General features: G+C 40.5%; 1 protein-coding gene across 6 annotated transcripts in view; it reads right to left on the reverse strand.

Annotated features, from left to right (window-relative positions):
• Positions 1–21,383, reverse strand: part of kif16ba (kinesin family member 16Ba) — a 38,305-nt gene that overhangs the window by 5,777 nt on the left and 11,145 nt on the right. Inside the window, exons 8-27 of one of the 6 annotated variants that reach the window (XM_030133815.1) lie at positions 20,570–20,738; positions 20,342–20,473; positions 19,827–20,002; positions 18,778–18,843; positions 17,556–17,615; positions 15,100–15,219; positions 14,959–15,010; positions 14,426–14,563; positions 14,235–14,317; positions 13,394–13,482; positions 12,047–12,079; positions 11,654–11,707; positions 10,347–11,367; positions 9,755–10,077; positions 9,233–9,388; positions 8,145–8,259; positions 6,695–6,742; positions 6,405–6,452; positions 1,404–1,526; positions 1,211–1,300 (exon numbers count right to left, since the gene is read on the reverse strand). In XM_030133815.1, the coding sequence (XP_029989675.1) occupies positions 1,211–1,300; positions 1,404–1,526; positions 6,405–6,452; positions 6,695–6,742; positions 8,145–8,259; positions 9,233–9,388; positions 9,755–10,077; positions 10,347–11,367; positions 11,654–11,707; positions 12,047–12,079; positions 13,394–13,482; positions 14,235–14,317; positions 14,426–14,563; positions 14,959–15,010; positions 15,100–15,219; positions 17,556–17,615; positions 18,778–18,843; positions 19,827–20,002; positions 20,342–20,473; positions 20,570–20,738 (3,096 nt within the window). Of the gene's footprint in view, positions 1–1,210; positions 1,301–1,403; positions 1,527–2,108; positions 4,292–6,404; positions 6,453–6,694; positions 6,743–8,144; positions 8,260–9,232; positions 9,389–9,754; positions 10,078–10,346; positions 11,368–11,653; positions 11,708–12,046; positions 12,080–13,393; positions 13,483–14,234; positions 14,318–14,425; positions 14,564–14,958; positions 15,011–15,099; positions 15,220–17,555; positions 17,616–18,777; positions 18,844–19,826; positions 20,003–20,341; positions 20,474–20,569; positions 20,739–21,383 lie in introns of those variants that run through there. The other 5 variants (XM_030133823.1, XM_030133791.1, XM_030133828.1 and 2 more) reach the window with 5 other exon arrangements.

Here is a 21,383-nt window from a genome sequence, read left to right on the forward strand (position 1 = left end):
CACGAAAAAGAATACATAAGAATCCAAAAAATCTGAGCTAAACCAAGTTGTCAAACAGCAGGGGCAAGTTGCGAAAAGAAAAACTATAGCCAGCCGAAGATAAAGCAGTCTTTCGCACAAGGCACGCTGTATGAGAAAACGTCCCAGCGCCATAAACAAATCACATGTGCCATCTCACGTCACATTTGTAAAGGCATGGCTCCCGTGTATGTAGTTGAGAAGGACAGTGTTCAAGACCTCGTCAAAGGTACGTTATGCCCAGTCGTAAGCACAGCTGTTTTCATTTGATTCATTTATATTGCTGCACTAAAAATGTATGTTTCTCATTTGTGACAGTTCAGTTAAATGTCACTTCAAATTAAAGTTGGAGAAAAGTAAGCAATGAAATTTTTGTCAAACTTTTCAGAGAATAACTGAAAACATACTGTATTGTGGCATATCGTGATATATATCGTTATCGTGATATAAAATAATCCATATCGTGATATATGATTTTTTCTATATCGCCCAGCACTAGAATGGGGTGTGCTGGGACAACTCAAACTTCGAGATGTCATTAGTCGTTCAGGTGAAGGCAGCGTGGACAATTCAGACTCATGGACACACAAATGAAGCATGAAGGCAGTGTGGGTAATTTGAATGTAAGAACAGCTCATAAACAAACGGCTCACAATGAATTGGTTGTTGTTGTTCACTTAAAAGAGCCGTTCAAAAGACTCGACTTGTCCGTGAACGTCACATCTCTTGTGCCTGGCTGAGTGAGCCAAGACGGCTGGGCAAGCCAGGACGGATAAAATCGTCCAGCATACCTCACAACAGTAGAATATGGACATAAAATTGTGCCAGAGCTGGGTCCCGGTCTGTGGTTAGCTGCGACCTGGTCTGTGGTGAGCTGGGACCCAGGTAAAATCGCCCAGCATACCTCACAAGATTTGAATACGGACATAAAGTTGTGCGTAGTAGATAGTCAGGTAATGTTTCTGTTTATTTGGCAAGTTTGGCAGCGAACGCGCTGGACGGACAAAGGCGCGCAGAACGTCCACTATAGCAGGATTATCATTATTACTAATACATAATAAAAAAATTACTAATACATAAATAAAAACACCTGAATATATTGGAAGTATGTTCTGCACGGCTGTAAACACCTCAGACTGATGGAGTTCATGATAATAACTACTACTACAGTCTTATCGGATCTCCTTCTCACCTCTGGGTATTTCAACTTGAGGCTCTTGTGCATTTCCCGGAAGCGGCTGTAACGTCTGAACACCGTCCACGACTCGTCCATCACAGTGATCTGAAGGAGGCCAGAGGGACAAATGAGATGGAAACGGATTTAAAAAAGGAAAACATAAAAAAAAAAAACCCTCCAAAACAGAGGATAACAGACGCAGACTCACCTTCACCTCAAACTCAAAGTGCTCGTCCTTTCCTTGTCCACGGAGGACGTAACGAGGAATGCTAACTTTAACGGGATCCTGGACGCCGGTGGAGCTTGACACAAGAGGACGAGATACCAAGTGCTGCAAGATGAGTCATCAGGAAAAAAAAAAAAAATAGGAGGAGAAGAAGGAGGAGGAGGAATTGGCTCAGAAAATAGATGGCAATTAAAGTCATGAGTTACTTCAGAAGAACTGAAATGAAAACCAATATCAAGATTCATACAAAACTAATCTTTATTAATGTGTTCACAGAATTTTATTATTAAATTAACAACATCTTTTACATTCATAACTATTATTACAAATATTCCCATTTTCTTTTCCACTAAATGTTTAACTCGTGTTATAATTATTTCACTAAAGGGATAATACTATCAGGATCAGACATTCCATTAGCTTCAGTCAACTGTTTTTACATTATAACCCTAAAAATTACACAAGCAGGGGAAATTACAAGTAAACATGCTTTGTTTCATCGACTCATTCACATAATTACATTAAAAACATATTTAAAACGGATTTAAAAGTACATATACACGTCTTCATTTTTGGGGATTATTGTACTCGTTTAAGAGCAAAACCTGACACAATAACTCCTATGAAAACCATCTATGGAGCTAAATTTCATCCTAAACCAAATGCTCCTAATTTTTTAAGAAACACAGTCTGGTTTGTAGTCGAACAAATGCACAGCAAATTGCCGATGCAACAGTTCAGAGACATTTAGAGAATTCAAAAGTAGTTTATAGGATGCTCATTTGTGAACAAAACATCATGATGTTTAATGCATTTTATATTTTAGAAACATTTATTTCAAACCAAAGTTGTGTTTCTTTGTGCAGAACATTTGTAAAACATGTTTAGTTTTGTTTGGTTTTGGAGGAAATTCACTCCATAAATGTCAGGACATTTTTGAGCACAGATGAGTATGAAGACTCGTTAAATGTACGACTATTCTTTGTAACTCAGACACACAGGTGATTGATCACAGTCACTGCGTCTGAAGTACATCCGAAACATAACTTCCAGGAATCACATTGGCGTCTGTCCTCGGCCAGCAGTTCTGCCCCGGTGGAAAACCGCCGCTGCTGCTCCATGTTTTCATTGGTTTGTGGTTTTTGAGCTGTGAACATAACGTCGACCACCAGGCAGCCATCGACCTGCTTCACGAACAAACATTTGATGTCTGAGCGTCTGCGGAGTTTGAGTCCCTGAAACTGGGGGTGGGCAGGGACTAGGGTGGAGCCCCGAGGCACTGGATGGAACACCCCGTCCTCCTGGAGAAGAGCTATGTGAGTGTCTGTTAGCAGGAAGTGGAAGATGGCATCCTGACGCACACGAGTTGAGTTCTGGAGCTTCACACTGGTGTAGAGCAGAGGAACAATATCAGCCAAAGAAGGTTTGCCTGGACCTTCCATGTTCCCGTGGACGATGTACAACAGGTCTGCGAGGACCCGATTAAATCTGGAGGTGACGTGAACACCGCTGTCCAGCACAAGGTCAGCGACACTCAACCCCCAGTCCAACGAGAGGGTCATGAGGTCACCAGAGAGTAAAGGGTGACAATTTGAGAAGTTTCCAGGAGAACATGCTTTCAGTAAAGCCTTGCTGAACTCCTGGGTTAGCTCAGCGCTATGGGTGAACACCGCTAAGACCAAGTCTTCAGCGTGGCCCAATAGCCGGACATGCTGCCCTGCCAAACCAATCTGGACTGTCTTGACCTCCATGAGACCAAAATGGTGACAAATAACTAAAGTGTCATGTCTTTCACTTGACACCAATGCTATAATCTTTTCTGACAAAACCAAGCATTCAGGTTTGGGGATTGGCTGTTTGCTGTGGGCTGTTTTCAGCCAGAAGATGCCAAGAAGTTTGCCGAGTTGCATTTGAGGAGCCAGAGATTCGATCCTTTCTAGCATCTGCTGAGTTGAAAGTGACAGTAACTGGGACAAAGCCGCCGGCAGATGCACCAACTTCTGCTGAAACACTTGAGGACTTGTGCTTTTGACAGAGGACACTGAGCCCTCGGGCCATCCTGAGACACCAGGGATCTCAGATTTCCCACAAATCTGATGTGGAACAAGAGCGCACTTCCTTTGAAGATTCACCAAACTTACTTTGTTTTCTGGAAGGATGCAAGTCTCCGGTTTTGGCGTTAGCCGCAATTGAGAAATCAGAGGGAACTCTTTCGACATCATGGTTACATACTGAGAAAGAACAACCTTCATTTCACCTACTTGGACATTACGAATAATGTCCCGTGTACCCTGTAACCTTCTACCAGCATCTCTGTAAGCGTCGGACAGCTTCCCAGCAAAGTAGCCCAAAATGTAGCTTCGGTTGGACTCCACTTTCCCAGTTTCCACATCTGTCCCTTGTTTTTCTGGACTATTTTTAGAGATGTTTAACTTTGGGCTTTCATTTGAAGGTCCAGGCTCCACAATTACATTAGGGATGAATGTTTGCTGTTGGATACTGTCCTTCAACTCTTCCTCATTAACGTTCATCTTCTTATTATCATGATCAGGAGCAGAAATGCTTCTTCTTTCATCAGTTAGATTCTTATTGTCATCAAAACTGTTCAACAAGCCAGTCTTTTCATTTCTGGCCTCACAATGATCAACTTCACCATAGTTTTGGTCACAATGGTTGGCATTCACTTCTCTTTCCCATTTAGTTTCATCACTGTCTTTGTGAGGCGCTCCATCTTCTTTAGCACTGGATTTGTCAATAATCTTTACAAGACCAGTTTGGGATTCTGCTGACATGATTTCTTGGACATTAGGAGGAGATTTAGCCTCAACGTTCGGGGTTTCCAGGAAGCTCAGCCAGGACTCACAGGCTCTCTGTGTGCAACAAGGGGGGAGTCCATGACTACAACATCAAGAAGATGTGAAGGTTCTTTTAATCATCGTGAAGTCCTTAATCCACCCAAAGGACAATTACACTTCCTCCGTCACCAGGTGCACAGGTGATTTCAATTAAAAGTGTAAAGAAATCGGACATGCAAATTAAAAAGACAGGTGAACAAACAACACTCATCCTCCAATCAAAACAAATAATACGCGATTATAAATCTCACATTTTTCGGCTGTAAAAACTATCTGCAAATACTTCTCTACTCCTGTTTATTCCACATTGCTGTTTGCTTCCACCTTTAGTTAAGAATGAGCTGCTTTTTCTGGATTTTTCCCATAAAAAATGAAGAGATGAATCCACATAGAGCACTGCAGTGAATCTTGAAGCTTTTTTGTGACTCCAGAAATTATGTCTAAATGAAACTCTTTAGTTGTAGGTGTCAATCCAGTAAACTATTCCAGTTTGTAGAAGACATGAAATGGATGACTTTAAATCACACTCTGGGCCACATTAAGCCAAATTTGATCAGAAGTGGGCCCGACCAGTGAAATAATAACATAATAATATATAAATGATGTCACCTCCAAACTTTTCTCTATATTTTAGAGTGAACAAAGTAAAATTATGGGATGAAAATATTGAAATCTACCAACTATCCTTTAAAACAACGTAAATAACATGAACAAACTGAAATTTCTTCAGAAAACTAAGTGCAATTTTAACAATATTCTGTCTCAGTTTATCATTTATACATGTAAATTACAACTTACAAATCACAGTGGATCAACAAATACACAAAACATTTAATAACAGGCAGAATATTGGTAAACTTGCACTTCAGACATTTCAAAATGTTCATATTTGTTCAGGTAATTCGCATTTTTGTGAAATGATAGTTTGTTTTAGTGTAAATACAGTAAAATGACTTCCATGAATTTGGAGTTTTGAGTATTTATAGGTTATTCTGATAGTATTTTACTGATCTGACCCATTTGAGATTAAATTGGTCTGTATTTGGAACCTGAACTAAAATGATTAATATCTTCAGTGTAATTTTTGAGACCTCTGTTCTAATCATTATCTGATTCCTGCAGTTATCAGATTATTAGTGGTCTCATTATTCGTGAGCTAATGCTAAATGTTAGCTTATGGATGGAGCGTTTATTAGGCCTGCATGTATTCTGTGCTTTCTTTTCTTGCTATTTCTATCTTTTATGATTTTATTTTCCTCTGGATGTTATTTATTCATCTAGCTGCGTGCTGAAATGTTGAACTTGGCCTCCTAAAATCACCTTATTTTACAGTATTAGAAGTATTTTGTACTGATGAAGGGATTGGCTTTTTATTCTTCTTTGCTGAGGTTTTATTTGTGGTCATCACTGGCTCTTTGTTATTCAACAGCATTTTTGCTCACACAGACCCACTATTGTGGGTCGTTAAACATCACGGAGGATAATTTTGGTCGAAACATTTTGCAAAATTCTGGGCAAATGACAGAGGTTCCTGCGGTGGAAAAGGGGGCCGATATCAGAGCCTGGGCTCTTTAGAGCAGTATCTAGTGGCGGTCAGTGGTATTACACCATAAAAGACTACACTACTCTTTGCAACACCAGGGCTTTACTTTTGATGACTTTATTCATCTATTTTCACCAATCACAAAATGTTTTTTATTTGTAAAACTGATCTTGCTCAACAATACGTGTTTTAAATTGTTAATCACTACTAATCATCATTGCAGCTCTCTATAACATTCAGTGTTGTAAAAAAAAAAAAAAGAAAATGAAACACTGGAGACAAAACATCTCATCTTAGTGACTGAAATCATGGAACAAAATGCATCTGGGTTTTTTTTAAATTTGACAACTCTGAATATTAAAAAAGGGAAACTCATTCATCAGTTCTGTTAAAATTGTATTTAATCACTGAAGTTAATCCAGGGATCATATTCACATGCAATTCCATGATGTAATTGACCTTCATCGTGCATCTGAACAATATGAGTATTCCCACAACAACACAGAGACACGATCACGATAAAACTGCTTAATTATTACACATTTTTAATGATTTTTTCTAAAATGAATAAAATCCCAGTCTTACCTCATATTTAAGCCTCCGTGGGTTTAGGTTTTGCAGCTTTTCATCATCCTGAAAAAGAAAAATTCAATTAAAAAATCATCTGTTTAACACATTCATCCAAAATATATTGAAAAATTAAAGGGTAAAGAGACAAGTGGGAAAAGAATCAGGATGAATGATACAAACCAGATGCAGTGAAATTAAAAGAAGTACAAAACAAACTGATCTGGACTGCGATTGAGTGGATTCATAACTGGGGAGTCATGCACATCATCGAAGTAGGGACAGTTTGATTCTGATCCTGTTCTTACCTCTTCTGTTAATCTAACAGAGCTAGAGTCGCTAACCTCCTCGTCCTCCTGCAGATCGAAGAGCTAAATATCAGAAAAGTCACACAACCTGCTGCTTTTATTCATTTATTATTCATTAAAAAAGAGAAAGTCCATCAGAGATGGCTGGTACTGAAATCTGACACTTATACAAATAATTACAATGACTGATATTATCTTCTGGAACTTTATGCCCCCTCTGTATCAGTCTAATAATGGTTGAATTATGTACATGCACTTTATGAAGAGTTGAAATACTTAAAGTAGGGCTGTCAAAATTAACACATTAACACGGATTAATCCATCATCATAAATAATCTGATAAAAAATGTTAATGCAATTGACCCATCTGCAACGCAGAATGACTCTGAATGTCTCTGCCAACGCATTTGGGGCAGTTGGTCCAAGTAGAGTTAGCATCACGTAAATGGGCAGTTGATCCGGTAGAAACAGGCAACAGAACCAACCAATAAAGATGAAAGACGCTAAACAGCAGGTTGGCCCTCTGGATGGAAATATGAGGACAAAAAAACCCAAGATGGAACAGTTGGTTCAAGTTATTTTGTTGAAACTGTTGAAGGTGTTTAATAAACACATTAAGCGCATATATATTCCCTTCTTTCTTGAGTCTGTATCCTCATGCAAAATGAAATGGGATTAATGTAGATTAAAAATTAATGATATTTAATCGTGATTAATCAAAAATAATCCACAGCAACCCTGTGATTAATCTGATAAAAAAAATTTATTGTTTGACAGCACTAATTTAAAGTGAATCTATGGGTTAAAGTTACTTTCAAAGTTTTCGTGTGTGTACATAGAATTCAAAATGTGTGCATGTTAGTCTATAGTTGTGCAGAAATAAAAAGTCTGCAAACTCTTGTTTAAGTCAAATCATGCATAGATTATGTATATGTGTGTATATTTTCCCTTTGAGAATAACTCATGTGTGAATGACTCATGAAGTTACAACTTTACTAAAGTATTAATTAATCATTATGAATCTGACAACAGTGACATTATTGTCAAAACTACATCACAAGGTCACACACATTATTTATCGATTGGAAGAAAACAATGTTTCTACAAATTCCACATGAGTGAAAGTTGGTGGATATGAGGGATACGGAGCAAAATAAAGTATGTTAATTATACCAAAAAGTTTTGATATCATTTTCCTACTCCTGTACTTTATTCTAGTTCCCTCATTATTTCATCCATCAGCTCGTACTCCGTTACCGCTGAATATTTCATGTGGTTGGGGTCTAACCCAAACCAGAGTTTCAATAAACTAAAACAGCAAAAACCAGATGTACAAACAGTGATGGGGGTAACACAAGGTGCCGACTGATGTTTTAATGAAAACTGACAGTGTTAAGGTCGGTTTTGTGTGCGTTGGCGGTTCATTAATGCAGCTTGTGAACAGACTGACCTTGAGCGATTCAAAGGAAACAGACAGATCCATACTGCTGCTCCTGCTGCTGCCATTGAGGAGGTTGAGCTTCTGCAGGCGTCGCTGGACTTCCTCTTCGATGTACGCGTTTATCCTGTTAATACAAAGACCACGGAGATGTTTAGAAGTTAAAACACCATTCATTTTATCCAGTCTCTCAGTTTAATTTAATGTTTTATCCTCATTTTTATGAACTGAATGATTTTAGTTGAGTTTTTATTTGACTTTTTTCAGGTTTTGTGAGGAAAGTCTCCATTTAAAGAATATGAAATTGAAGCATAAATTCATCAACTATTACAAATTTACCCATTGTTTATTAAAGATCATATACTGAACAAAGACATTTTATCATTTTTCATCATGAACAATTGACGTTGGTGAATCAAAAGCATTTCACACATATTCTCACATGGAATCAGAGCAAATCGAAGGAAAAGATGAGTCCTTCTATGTTAAAGCTGCATAAATGTGTGTGATTTTTGTGGATAATGTTTCCATTTCAGTTGACTTAATTGGCATTGTGTGTATTTTTCTTCCAACAAACAAACTAAAACTAAATACAAAATACAGTCATGATACATTTAGAAGATGCTGAGTCCATCTCCACACTATCACCAGATACTGTTTTCATTTCTTCAACCTAAATCCCCTTAAACCCCATTTAACCTCATCTTCCCTGGCATCTGTGCTCTGAGTTGTGTATCTAATTTTAGATGTAGACAGAATTCCATCGAAGTAAGATAGATCACTAATAAGTTTTTCCTGTAAAAGCGGAGGAGTTCCACTTCCATATTCCACATTTGACCTGTCCCAGAGTGCCGTTTCCTTCCACTGATGGTTTGCAGATATCCAGCAAGAAGTCAAAATGTCACTACAGCATGTAAAAATAAAAAGATACACTGTGGGGGACTGGTTCTACAGTCGTAAGGGGTTAAAATCTGCAGCCTTTTACAGATTGATTCTGATAAATTTCCACATCTATTTCAGGTGAGCGTTGTGTTGCATTGACCATTAACAGTAGAATAAGTGTCAGTTTTCAGCTCCGATTTGTGGTTTTGGTGGGTTACCTGTCGTCGGATAGCGGCAGCAGTGTGTTCAGACTCTGGATGTGGCTGACAGGAGAGCTGCAGTGACCTGGCTTCTCATCACTGTTGACAGAGTGAGTCCAGTTGTCTTCGCCTTCGCTGATCCTCTGACGCAGCTTCTGGATCTCACGCTCCACTCTGGACAAAACGAGAGAATAAATCAACCACAGATTCACTCTACGATGAGCTTTGTCAGGTCACTGATATGAACAGTGAAGTATAACGACGAACTGAGAAAAGGCACCAATAATAGGTTTAAGCACATTTTTCTAGTCTGTAATTTTGATGTTATGTCATCATGGTCTAAGGAAATAGGATAACTTTATTTTCCACAGATAAACCCAGAAATCATATAATGATCAGAGTATTAGTGTGAATGTAAACAGATAAGACACTGAAATACAGGGATTGTATTGTTGTCATTGAGCCAAACAGTTAAACAACCATAGGGCAGATGTTGTCAATTGATTAACCACGTTAATTAACCCAATACCTCATGCCTACCTCTGCTGCTCCACCTCGGTCCCGGTCCTCTGGTTCCTGGAAGCTGAGCTCTTGGCCCTCTGCTCCTCGCCATCAGGCTCCATGGAGGCGCTGCGTCTCAGGGCTGAGTGCCTCCTCTCCAGCCGGGCCACCGCCTGCTCCATGGCCTCCCTCTGCTGCTTGTCCTTGGACTCCAGGATCTCCTTCTCCTTCCTCCGCACCTTCTCCTCCTGTCGGGCCACGTTGGCGGTGAACTCATAGGTCTCCTGCAGCTGCTGGAGCTGCTGAGCGCTGAGCCAGTGGAGGTTCAGCTTCTCCTCCTTGTCCTCCAGCTCCTTCTCCACCTGTTGACACATAGATCTGATTCAACCCACAAACATCACAGGGACCTGGTCCTGGTTTCACCTTCAGATCAGAGTCACCTGCATTTATCTGTCACTTTTGTGTCGTGGTACTATTTTGTGGTATTTTATTGTATGTTTTCCTAGTACTTTGTGATATTTTGTTGCATTTCCTTGTATTTTTTTGGTATTTTGTGGAATTATTTGGGAGTATTTTGGCAGTATTCCCTGCTGCCCTCCTCATTCTGCCTGTGCTGTGTACACATCCTGACCTGGTACAGGGTGTTGTCCAGTCCTGGTGGACCGTCACAGTTCCCGTTGCTCCTCTCCAGGACCTCCACCGCCCTCTGCTTCTCCTCGGCCAGCGCTGGGAGGAGTGTGTCGGACAGACTGTTAAGCTGGCGCTCCTTCACCTGCAGCCGGTGCTCAGCCTGTCGGAGCAGCTGCTCCTCCTGAATGACCGCTGTGGCGTCCTGCGCTCCCTTCTCCTGCGCCTCCTTTAGCTGCTGCTGGCGTTCTTTGAGGCTGTGGGTGAGAAGCAGCAGTGTCGCCTGCTCAGAGGCCACCTCCTTCTCCAGACGCTCCCTCTGTTGGTGGAGTCCCTCCTCCAACTGGTCCAGCTCTTTCACCTGGGCCTCCTTGAAGTCAGTGTAGCGGGCCTGGGCAGACCTGGCATCCTCGCCTGCTCCCTCACCGTCAGGCCTCTCTCCAGCTTCTTTGGCACGCAAGAGGTCTTCCCTGATTTCGGCCAGCACCCGGCGCTCCTCCTCCAGCCGACGGCTGTCCTCCCGGGTCAGCAAGGTGGTGGCGGTCTCGTGTTTCTCCCTCAGCTGCTCCTCCAGCCTCCCCACCAGGCTCAGCTGCTCCCGCTCCTGTTCCTCCAGCCGTCGCCGCTCCGTCTCCAGCCGAACTTTCTGCTCCTCCCGCTCCCTCTTCAGCCTCTCCAGTTCCCTGAAAATCTCTGTCTTCTCCATGGCCTCTTGCTTCCGTCGCTGCTCCTCCCCCTCCCCCCCTGCTCCTCCTTCCTGCTGCTGTCTCCAACTCTGCCGCTCCTGCAGGTCCAGCCCCTGGATCTCACAGCGCCGCTCCTCCTCGAAGCGCTCCTTCTCGGCCAGGAAGTCCCTCAGGCGGCTCTCGATGTCCTGGCTGCGGTGGCGGAGGCTCTCCTCCTGCCGTAAGATACGCTGCTGCACCTCCTCAGACTCTTTGCGCTGACTCTCCACCTCCTGCTGGAGGCGCTCCAGCTCTGCCTTCTCACTTTGCTGCTTCGCCTCCATTTCTTTAATGAGCCTCCTACAACGACAACATGCAGGGCACACCATGTATGATTGTAGATCCAACGACCAAATGGCCTTATGGGAGAATCATCTCTGCTGAGGTTCCACAGATGTTTAAAAACTCTAAACTCTTATCTTATATCTCATGAGCATTGGGTATAAAATCAGAAAAAACACAATAAAACCAGAGTAAAAAGCAGCTGCTTATAATCACATCCAGAGCATCACCAAAGCTTCCCCATCAACAACAGAGTCTTATTAGGTTCAAGTTTTTACATTTCTTTCCAAATGACTCCTTGTACCTTTTCAGCTCCAGTTTCTCTAGCTCCTCTCGCTGTTGTCTTTCGAATTCCAACCTGAAAACACAAAAACTCCATCAGCTTCTTTTATTCTGATCAGAAGTAGACACACACCACAAGGGATTCAACACCACGACCAGTAAACTAACAGCAACGACAATCAACAAAGAAACTGACACTAGATGGCAGGCAATGGAGAAAAAAAAGGAAAAAGCAACACGTCTTTTTCTAAGGTGAAAACGGAGACAGAAGCTGCAGGGTGAGATGCAAACAAAAGAAATGACTCAATCAATCAAAAGTAGACAATGAATGTTGAGTCTTAAACCGGACAAGTCAACACGTCTTTCTGGTGTGAGAAACGGGACAGTGAGACAGGAAGTGGTCGGCTGGTTCTACCTGAGGAAGACGGGGCCCTTCTCAGTGAAGAGACTGTCGACAGGACAGGGGGGGACACAGTTAATACCAGATCAAATTCACTGCTATCGACACGTTTACACTGCAATGCTTTAGACCGGTTATTGTTCAGATTTCCCCGAGGAAACACAAACTGATGACGTCAGAGATGCTTTCTCAAGTGGACATGTCAGTTTATTTGTGGTGGAGATGACTCTACATTTATGGTTTTAAGTAAAATGTTTAAAAAACCCTGGTTGTGCTTTGTGATTTTACTTTGACTTCTGCAGAGACACACTCAGGTCCACAAGTATTTGGACATATAGTGTAATTCTGCCTCTGTACACCACCACAGGTAAAGAAATGGGATGTTCTTCACCTGATCTCAACCCAAGTTCAGAGCAGTGTTTCAGTTCCTCAATATGAAACTGAGGGGCACAAAGACCCACAAAAACCAGCACCTAAAGGCATCTGTAGTAGAGACATGGAAAAGAATCTCCAGGAGGAAACCCTGTGTTTGGTGACATCCATGAGTTCTGGCTTCAGACAAAGGTTTAAAAACAATCCTTATATTTATAATGATCTAAAATTGTCCAATAACTTTTGAGCCTCTGAAAATGGAGGGATTATGGTTAAAACAGTTGTAAATCTGAAATGCTTAGTGCAATATTTTAGATTAACCCCTTGAATTAAAGATGAAAGTTCACACTCTAATCATATCTGGATTAATAGTGTCACTGTCCAAATACTTATGGGCCTGACTATGTTTAAGAACTTGGATCCCTTTGGACATATTTCTTTCTACCTAGCTTGTGACATATCCTATGTCAAAGGTGTCGCCATCTGGACTTTAATGTTTTGTTTCACTGAAAGGTCTCAGGTGACATCTACAGCCGCTCTCAACTCTTTTATTGCTGTGTTTTTCTGTTATTTACTTCATGTTTGGTATATTTCGCCATAATTAAGTGATAATGTACTACTAGTCTGTGGACCGTGAAGTGTGGGTAGGACCATATATACATAGACTTCTTCCTCCTGCCTTTCAGACATGACTGTTGTTACTGTCCATACTATGTTTGTTTTGTTGTTGCTGCATGTCTGAAATAAATAGTAAACAGTAACCTCTGAAGAGTTTTGGGACTATTTTCTGCAGCGGATTGATCCACATGTGTTTTCACTGGTGATCTTTGTCTATGTGATACTGTATGTGGAGCTAAAAGATGGTAAATACGCCGATCAGGTTTAATCACATGACGCTCTGATCTAATGGCGAAGAAGAGTCAGAGTCCTGATGGTTCGATGCAGAGCTGATCACATGCACATCCGGGTATTTAAGGATTTTCAACTCACCCTGGGTTGTAGAGCATGATGGTGGAGAGGTTTTCACACGATTTGGACAGATCGGTCATGGAGAGGCTGAAGGTGGAGAGGAGCCCACTCTGGAAGGAGGGTAAAAGGTCAAAGGTCAGATATCAGAATGCAGGGTCAGTTTAACCACGCGGTATTGCCATGATTTGCGTTTTTTAAGTCGTATTTATACTGTTCAGTCAAGTCAATTTCCAATCCAAACATATAAAACAACCAAAACAGCCTATAACAAAAAATAGAACATTCAGAAAAATAGACAATATTGTAATGTGACTCATCCCATTTTGTTCTGATTCGGTTTTAATGGATGGATTTTAAAAATAAAAAAACAACCACCTGTTTCTTGTTTTTTAAAACTGTAATGACCAAAATATGTATTCATCAAACTACATGTGTATTATTTTATTTATGCTGCATTTTTTACCTCAGACCTGTTTGTTTTAGTAGGTGGAGGAATATCTATTCTAGAGTAATTTTCAATATAATCCCACATATTCTTATAAAACACCCATAATACTATGCAATCAATATAATGTAATACAATGAAGTCATGATGCAACGTCATGAAGTGAAAAAGCAGAGTATAGTAGAATACAGAGTCTGTATGTTACTGTAAAAAAAAAAAAAAGACAGTGCTGTTCATGAACTGTACTCAGATTTTGTTGTTCATCAATGAAACGCTTGAGCGAGATAAAGTTCAGATTTAGACAATAGAAGCAGACACAACACTACGATGAAAAAACTGAACAAAAACCCAAGAGGAGGCATCTTGTTTTAACTGTACCGGATCACCGGTTCAGAGTCTGGCCTCTCCACAGCTCACCTTCCGTTTCTCCCTCAGCTTGGCTGCCTCCTTCGGATGGTTGAAACGGAACATGTTGGTCCGGCCAAGCAGAATCACAGCACCTGGAGGAGAAATGACAGACGTGAACAACACACCGCAGCCCTCCATTTCCTCTGCATGTTTATAGTAACCGAAGCATCAGCAGGATCCGGTCCAGTGTTGGGCCTCACCCTGGTTCAGCTGCGAAGGCTCCGTCACCTGGACCCCATTAACTGAACACTGGGCTCCACCGAGTGGCACCAGGGTCACAGTTCCGTTCTGGTTCTCAAACATACAGTGTTCGCTCTCTAGGTCCAAACCATGCAGAACTGCAGACGACAGGAAATGGGGAATGTGGGAAAAAAAAACAAAAAAACAGCACAATGAGAGTCATTTACAGAGTAAATTAAAAACAAGAGAAGAACAAACACAAGAGAGAAACTGAACATGATGAATGTTAAACAGTTTGATTGGTTGTTTTGACTGAATGAACAGTTCTTTTTTTTGCTTATGTTAAGACCTGCTGTGCGTTCCATTATCCAGAGGGCTGGTGTGGAACCATCACATCACAAAATAAATTAAACATGCATATGTTTTAATGTGGACCTGAAACTAAATGCATTCAGTTGGAAACAGTACAGAGGGACATATTTTTCGTTTTTAACACTCCTTGCTAATGCTGGTACAGAGCTGTGTTGTGTGCAGATGGATGTCAGAGACTCACTGATGTCCTGCTCCGTGGACGCGTCCTCTCGGCCCACGTATGTCCGTCCCTCCTGAGGTGATGGACCAAGAACACACACAAAGTTTACACATAATCAACACAACCCTCTCTATGACCTCAGCTGAGGAGGCTGAGTCTGACCTTCAGGTGGTAGAGGATGATGCCGGTGCTCAGGAGGTCGTCGTCAATGCCGATGAGGTGAGGCAGCTCCGAGTCCAGCACCACACCTATGCCCTCTTTCCTAAGAGCAAGAGTCTCCTCCTACATACACACGCACGCACGCACGCACGCACGCACGCACGCACGCACGCACGCACGCACGCACGCACGCACGCACGCACGCACGCACACACACACACACACACACACACACACACACACACACACACACACACAGAGATTTTAATCAGCTTGCTTTTATCACTGCAACAAGATAAATAATTCAACAAAATGATCAGAAAGGGACTCGCAGTAGTCTGGAGGATGTTTGGAGTCGATCATCTGTCTGGTTTTATCAGTGCTCTTTGTCTCAGGATTGGATATTTTAACTGTAATTTACAAAGCAGCAGCTCATGGAGATCCATTAAAGTACACGTTAAGCCTCAAATGTCCTAAATATAAACCAATAAATCACATTATCATTGTTAGTGCAATAAACACATTGAAAAAGATGCTATAAATGTGTTTAAACATCACATTCAATGGGCGAGTCGGCTTGAGGTGTTAGCTCTGGGTTTGTTTCCTCATCAAACATCATAAAGCAATTGTTTGCGTATAAACCAGTGGTTCCCAACCTTTTTTCGCTTGTGACCCCATTTTAACACCAAATTTCTGGCGACCCCAGACATTCAAACGAAAAATTTTTTCTCTTGGACATGTCTTAGTGGGGCCAGGCAGGTGAAGAAATCTTTCCATTCTCTGTTTGGTTCAGTTTTCTGAATGCGACTGTGTCTGGGCAGGCTGAAGCGTAGTAACACATGCAGTACATGATTTGTACTGATTAACTAATAACACTTTGTGGATGCAAATATGCATACATCTATCTATCTATATAGAACTGTTTATTTTATGTTACAGACATATATATTGCTCATTTTATTTCCTTTATAAATAACTTATGCTTTCTGGCATTTACACTGATTAGTCATGACATTCTCACACAGGTAAAGTGGTATCAATATTGGTTATCTCATTCCAATGGGACCTGTCAGTGGGTGGGATATAAACTATATTGCCAAACGTATTGGGACACTTCTCCTAATCAATGAATAAAGGTGTTCTGGTCACTTCCATGTCCACAGGTCAATGTAATCAATCACCAACACATGCAGACTGATTCTACAAACATTAGTGGAAGAATGGGTCGACTGTCTGGAGCTCAGTGAATTACATTGAGGTATTGTGATAAGACACCATATTGGGACATAAGTCCATTCATGACATTTCCTCGCTACTACATATTTCACTGTTAATGGTTTTATAAGAAAATGGAAGAAATTTGGAACAGCAGATGTAATTTTATGTGGACGAAGTGCTCATCCAAGTAAAATTACAGACTGGGGTTAGTACATGCTGAGGCCACAGTGTGTCAACTTATCCACATCTATAGATGTCCAAACTCCCTGTGTTCTTCACATTTGCTCCAGAACAGAACAGAGAGCTTCATGGAATGGGTTTTCATTTCATTTTTTGGTTGGTGAGGAACTAGACTGGTCTACACAGAGTCCTGACCTCAACCTGATGGAACACCTTTGGATGATTTAGAGTGGATAGTGGGATCCAGACCTTCATCCAACATCAGTACCTGAACTCACTGATGTACTTCTAGAGGAATGGTTAAAAATTCCCATAAACATATCCCTAAACCTGGTGGAAAGCCTTCCCAGAAGAGTTGAAGCTGTTGTAGCTGCAAAGGGTGGAACAACTCCATATTAAACCTATGGATTAACAGCATATGGATGGAATGGCATTAAAGTTTGTGTAAAGACAGATGTTTACTTTTGGCAATTCTCTATTTATGCATTCAATTATTTGTTTTACATGTAATTTAAGTTTTACCTTTTTTCTATTTATGTTAAAAACTAAATAAAAGCATTGTTGAAAAAACTACAATTAAATTAAACTGACTGTAAATTTAACACAGAACATGAGAAGCATACAGAGCTTTGGACATAATTCTTAGTTCAACCATACAGATTTAATATCATCTTCCAATATGATCTTCTGATTTACTGTCTGTTTTTGCTTCTAGATTGATTTTCAAAATTAGAGGATGTTAATTTATCCATTTCTCACTAAACAGAGCTCATTTCTTTCTTAAATCCACAAAATGAACAATGAAGTGTAATTTGTCATTTTCATCGTACTCAGTCTTTCTCTTCTGCTGCTGTTTTATTCTCTATAGTAATTTTTCCTCCACTGACTGAACATGGTGGTCTAATATTTCATAACCCGCTGCCATGGTGAATCCTCATCTCTTTGCTCCGAGGGAACGTATTCACATCTGACTGGACTAAATATCACCTACTCCGTCTTCTGTGACCTGTGACCTGAAACTCCAGGTCTGTTAAAGCTGCTTCCTGAAACACTGACGCTACCTTCAGGATGTTCTGAGTCTCATTCCATTTGTTGGTCCATTCTTTCGTCAGCTCCAGAACCTGCAGAAAAATAAATCAGCATCAAGAGAAAACAAAGCTGAAATAGTGCATGTCACAATTAGTTTACTTGGTGTATTTTTATTTAACATCAACATATAGAGTGTCCTGATAACACACTCTTTCTTCTGCAGATTCTCTTGTTATCAGACATCATCTCAGTCTGGTTCTTCATGTCACATTAACCCATAAAGACCTGGTGCTCCTTCTGTGGCAGTTCCAACAAGATTTCTTTTCTTTAAATGTAATCTATTTGAAGTAATCTACAACCCTTTATTATATATTATCCTCTGTGTTTTGCATTGCTTCAGTAAAAATCATGCATTTTTCTATATCTAATTCTCTGGTCATGTGGATGTTCATAAAAGCTCACATTAAAGTTGAGGGATATTATATCAGAAACAGAGAAAACTGAAGAAAAGGGTGACTTTTTCAGCAAAATATATCATTAACTGAAGATAAACCAAGTGCCCATCCACTGTCATTTATTAAACTCCATGGGTTTTACCGGTGAATCAATGTTGTAGATGACGGTATTTCCACAGTAACTACAGAGCCTCTGAACTTACAAATGGGTCATATTTGATGACCATGAAAAGATGACAAACTGTATTTTACACCAATTATTACCCACCCCCCAAAGGGGAGGCAAGGGGTATTGTTTTTGGTTCAGTTTGTTTGTTTGTTAACACTTTAGCAGTAAAACTATTAGTTGAATTCATACCAAATTTGATTTATAGATTGCCAGTGACCCAGAACAGATCTCATTACATTTTGGGAAAAGTAGGTCAAAGTTAAAATTTTTTATGAATTTTTAAAATCTTTTTTCCCCCCATTTACTTGTAATGGGCGAAATTTCACATCTGTAGCAGCGAAACTGTTGGTTGAATTCATACCAAATTTAATTTATAGATTGCCAGTGACTCAGAATGGATCTCATTACATTTTGGGAACATCATCCATTTACTTATAATGGGCGAAATAAGTGCAAAGGGCAGGGTTTGTTGTGCCTGGCACCACTTGTTTACATGTATTGATAGGATTAATGGATCAACAGGTATTAAACAGTTTAGATTAGAAGATACTTCTGGTTGTCAGTGGATGTTTGGGTCTTTATGGGTTAAGAACAGATTCTACAAACATCAGTGTGAAACATCACACTCACTCTGGCTTCGTTTTGGTGCAGTTTCTCCTCCATGCTGAGAGCAGTGGGTGAGTCCAGAAGAGCGATCTGACAACAAACCAACACAGTCATGAGGTCAGACAGTGATGTTCTTACAAAACACTGATATGAGATCTGCCCTAAAACTTGAGCTCTTCGATACTTTAATTATCATCATCAAATCCTCTGTAGAGACGAACAGCAGTGGGTTTCACGTTTTGTCTTATGGAACAAGTCTAGAAAGAATTGTCACATTTTACCATCACCTGAGGCTGCAGTCATTTTATTGTTAAAGTTGGAAAAACACTGATTTCATACTTAGATGTCCAGTGTCCTGTAATTAATAAATGTGACTCTTTCAATAATTTAGGTGTTCAATGAGATAAATCTCCTACAATAACACAGTGCTTGAGGGAGGGGTGTCATACTCCTTTTAGTTCAGGTTCTCATACAAGCCAATATGATCTAAAGTGGGTCAGACTATTAAAATAATAACATAATAATCTATAAAAAAAACCCTACAATTAATGTCAACTCCAAATGCTTCTCTCAGTTTTAGAGAGAAAAGTAAAATTATCAAAATGTTTACATCTACATACTATCCTTTAAAAATGTGAATATTAGCAACAACCTGAAATTATTTAAGAAAAATAAGTGCAATTTTAACACTGCTATGCTTCAGTTTATCACTTAGACATGTACATTACAACTTACAGATCACAGTGGATCTACAAATACACACAACACTTATTATCAGGAAGAATATTACTTGAAACTGCACTTATTTTTCTTAAGACATTTCAGGTTGTTCATGTTATTCCCTTTTTTGTTAAAGGATAGTTTCTAAATGTAAACATTTTCATGTATATTTACTTTTAGTTGTCATTTATTTATAGGTTATGGTAGTATTGTACTGGTCTGATCCACGTCAGATCCTTAATTGTTAATATCTTAAGGGTAATTTTTGCAATTCGCAAATTCATTCCAATTGGAGCCCTTTGGTGGCTGATTTTGGCCCGTGGACCGTATATTTGTTTAAGGTGTTGTGTTACCTGGTTTCCCTGAACCAGCAGAGCTTTGAGCCGAGCGATTTCAGCCCGTAGTTCTCTGATCAGCCTGACATTGGCGTCCTCGTTGATGGTGGGTTTGTTGATGATGTTCTTTGCTCGGTTGGCATATCTCAGAGTGCTGAGCGTCTCACCATAGTTAACATCGGCAGGTGAAATGGCTGCAACGAGACATGAGACAACAATAGTTCAGGTCATAAGCCATTTATGTAACGGTACATATACTGCTCTAGATGAAGTGCAGCTCAGAAGAACCAGTGATGGATGAGTTAAAACCTCCTACCATAACAGAAATGGACCCAATAAAACACTGTAGAGGAAGTCTAAACTAGATGCAACCCCCACCACCCTGACATGAACTACAGGCAGATTCATCACAGATGTGTGAGTCGACATCAGTTAGAGACCATAAGAGGAGATGGTGAAATGCACCCTGGGAGCTGTAGTTGACTTCTCCATCAGTGTCCACAGACACCCTCGACTCTGTTACTACTACTCACTGGCGATCATGATGGTCTTGGAGTTTCCGCCCAGACTGTCCTTCAGGAGCCACGTCAACACCGAGTCTCTGTAGGGGACGAACACCGACTTCTTCTTCAGGTTGGTGTTGACGCCGTCCTGGGTCATGTCGGCTGGAAACCAACACAAGGCAAATAAATGAGACGGTGAAACTCAGATTTAGGTTTCCTGAGCTCAAATAAAGCCATGAATCACTGTGTTTATCTCACCCAGAGCGGAGATGACATTGCCGAGGGTGACCAGCGACTTGTTAATGTTTCCTCCCTCTTTCAGTCGTACACCAGTGGCTCCGGTGGCATCGGCTCGCTCGCTGCCAGCCAGATCCACCAAGTGGATTTTACTGACCGTCTCACTGGGCATCTCTGCATCAAACTTAGCCTGAAGCCAAAACATTTACGCATCACAAGTTTAATGTAACTTCTGTTTTCATTACATCCTTTATTTAACCAGGTAACATCATCAATACAATACCTGGTTAAATAATAAAAGCTCAAAAGCGAGGCCAGTGAAATTGTTGATATGTATTTCTTTCTCAAGGTTTTGTAACAGACTTAAATTCCTCCAAAGTTATGACAGTTTCAGGTCCTTCTGGAAATTATTCAATGACAAAGAAGCAGTGATTGAAAAGCTGATCCATCAAACTCTGCTATAATTCTAGGAACAATTGGTTAAAGTTTTGAGTTTGCAGACCATGTTAATGAATAAATATAAAACCCACCCAACGTGAGAGTCTGTAGATGTAAAACAGAAATACATTATGGACAGTACCCATCTGCCCATACAGATGCTGATCATAAAGAGCAGAAAAGGTCCAAACATTGCAGTATTCAGGCGTTTCCTTCCCAGAAGATGAGGAGTTCTTAAATAACAAACCAAGTTTACGTTGCAGGTTGTAATTACATATACAATTTAAGCAGAAACAGGCAAAGGTTTTAGTTAAGGTGAGTGTGTAAATGATAAACTGAGGCACAGTACTGTTAAAATTGCATTCATTCATTCATTCATTCATTTATTTATTTATTT

This window comes from Sphaeramia orbicularis, chromosome 1 (assembly GCF_902148855.1).
Source record: "Sphaeramia orbicularis chromosome 1, fSphaOr1.1, whole genome shotgun sequence".
Taxonomy (NCBI): Eukaryota; Metazoa; Chordata; class Actinopteri; order Kurtiformes; family Apogonidae; genus Sphaeramia; species Sphaeramia orbicularis.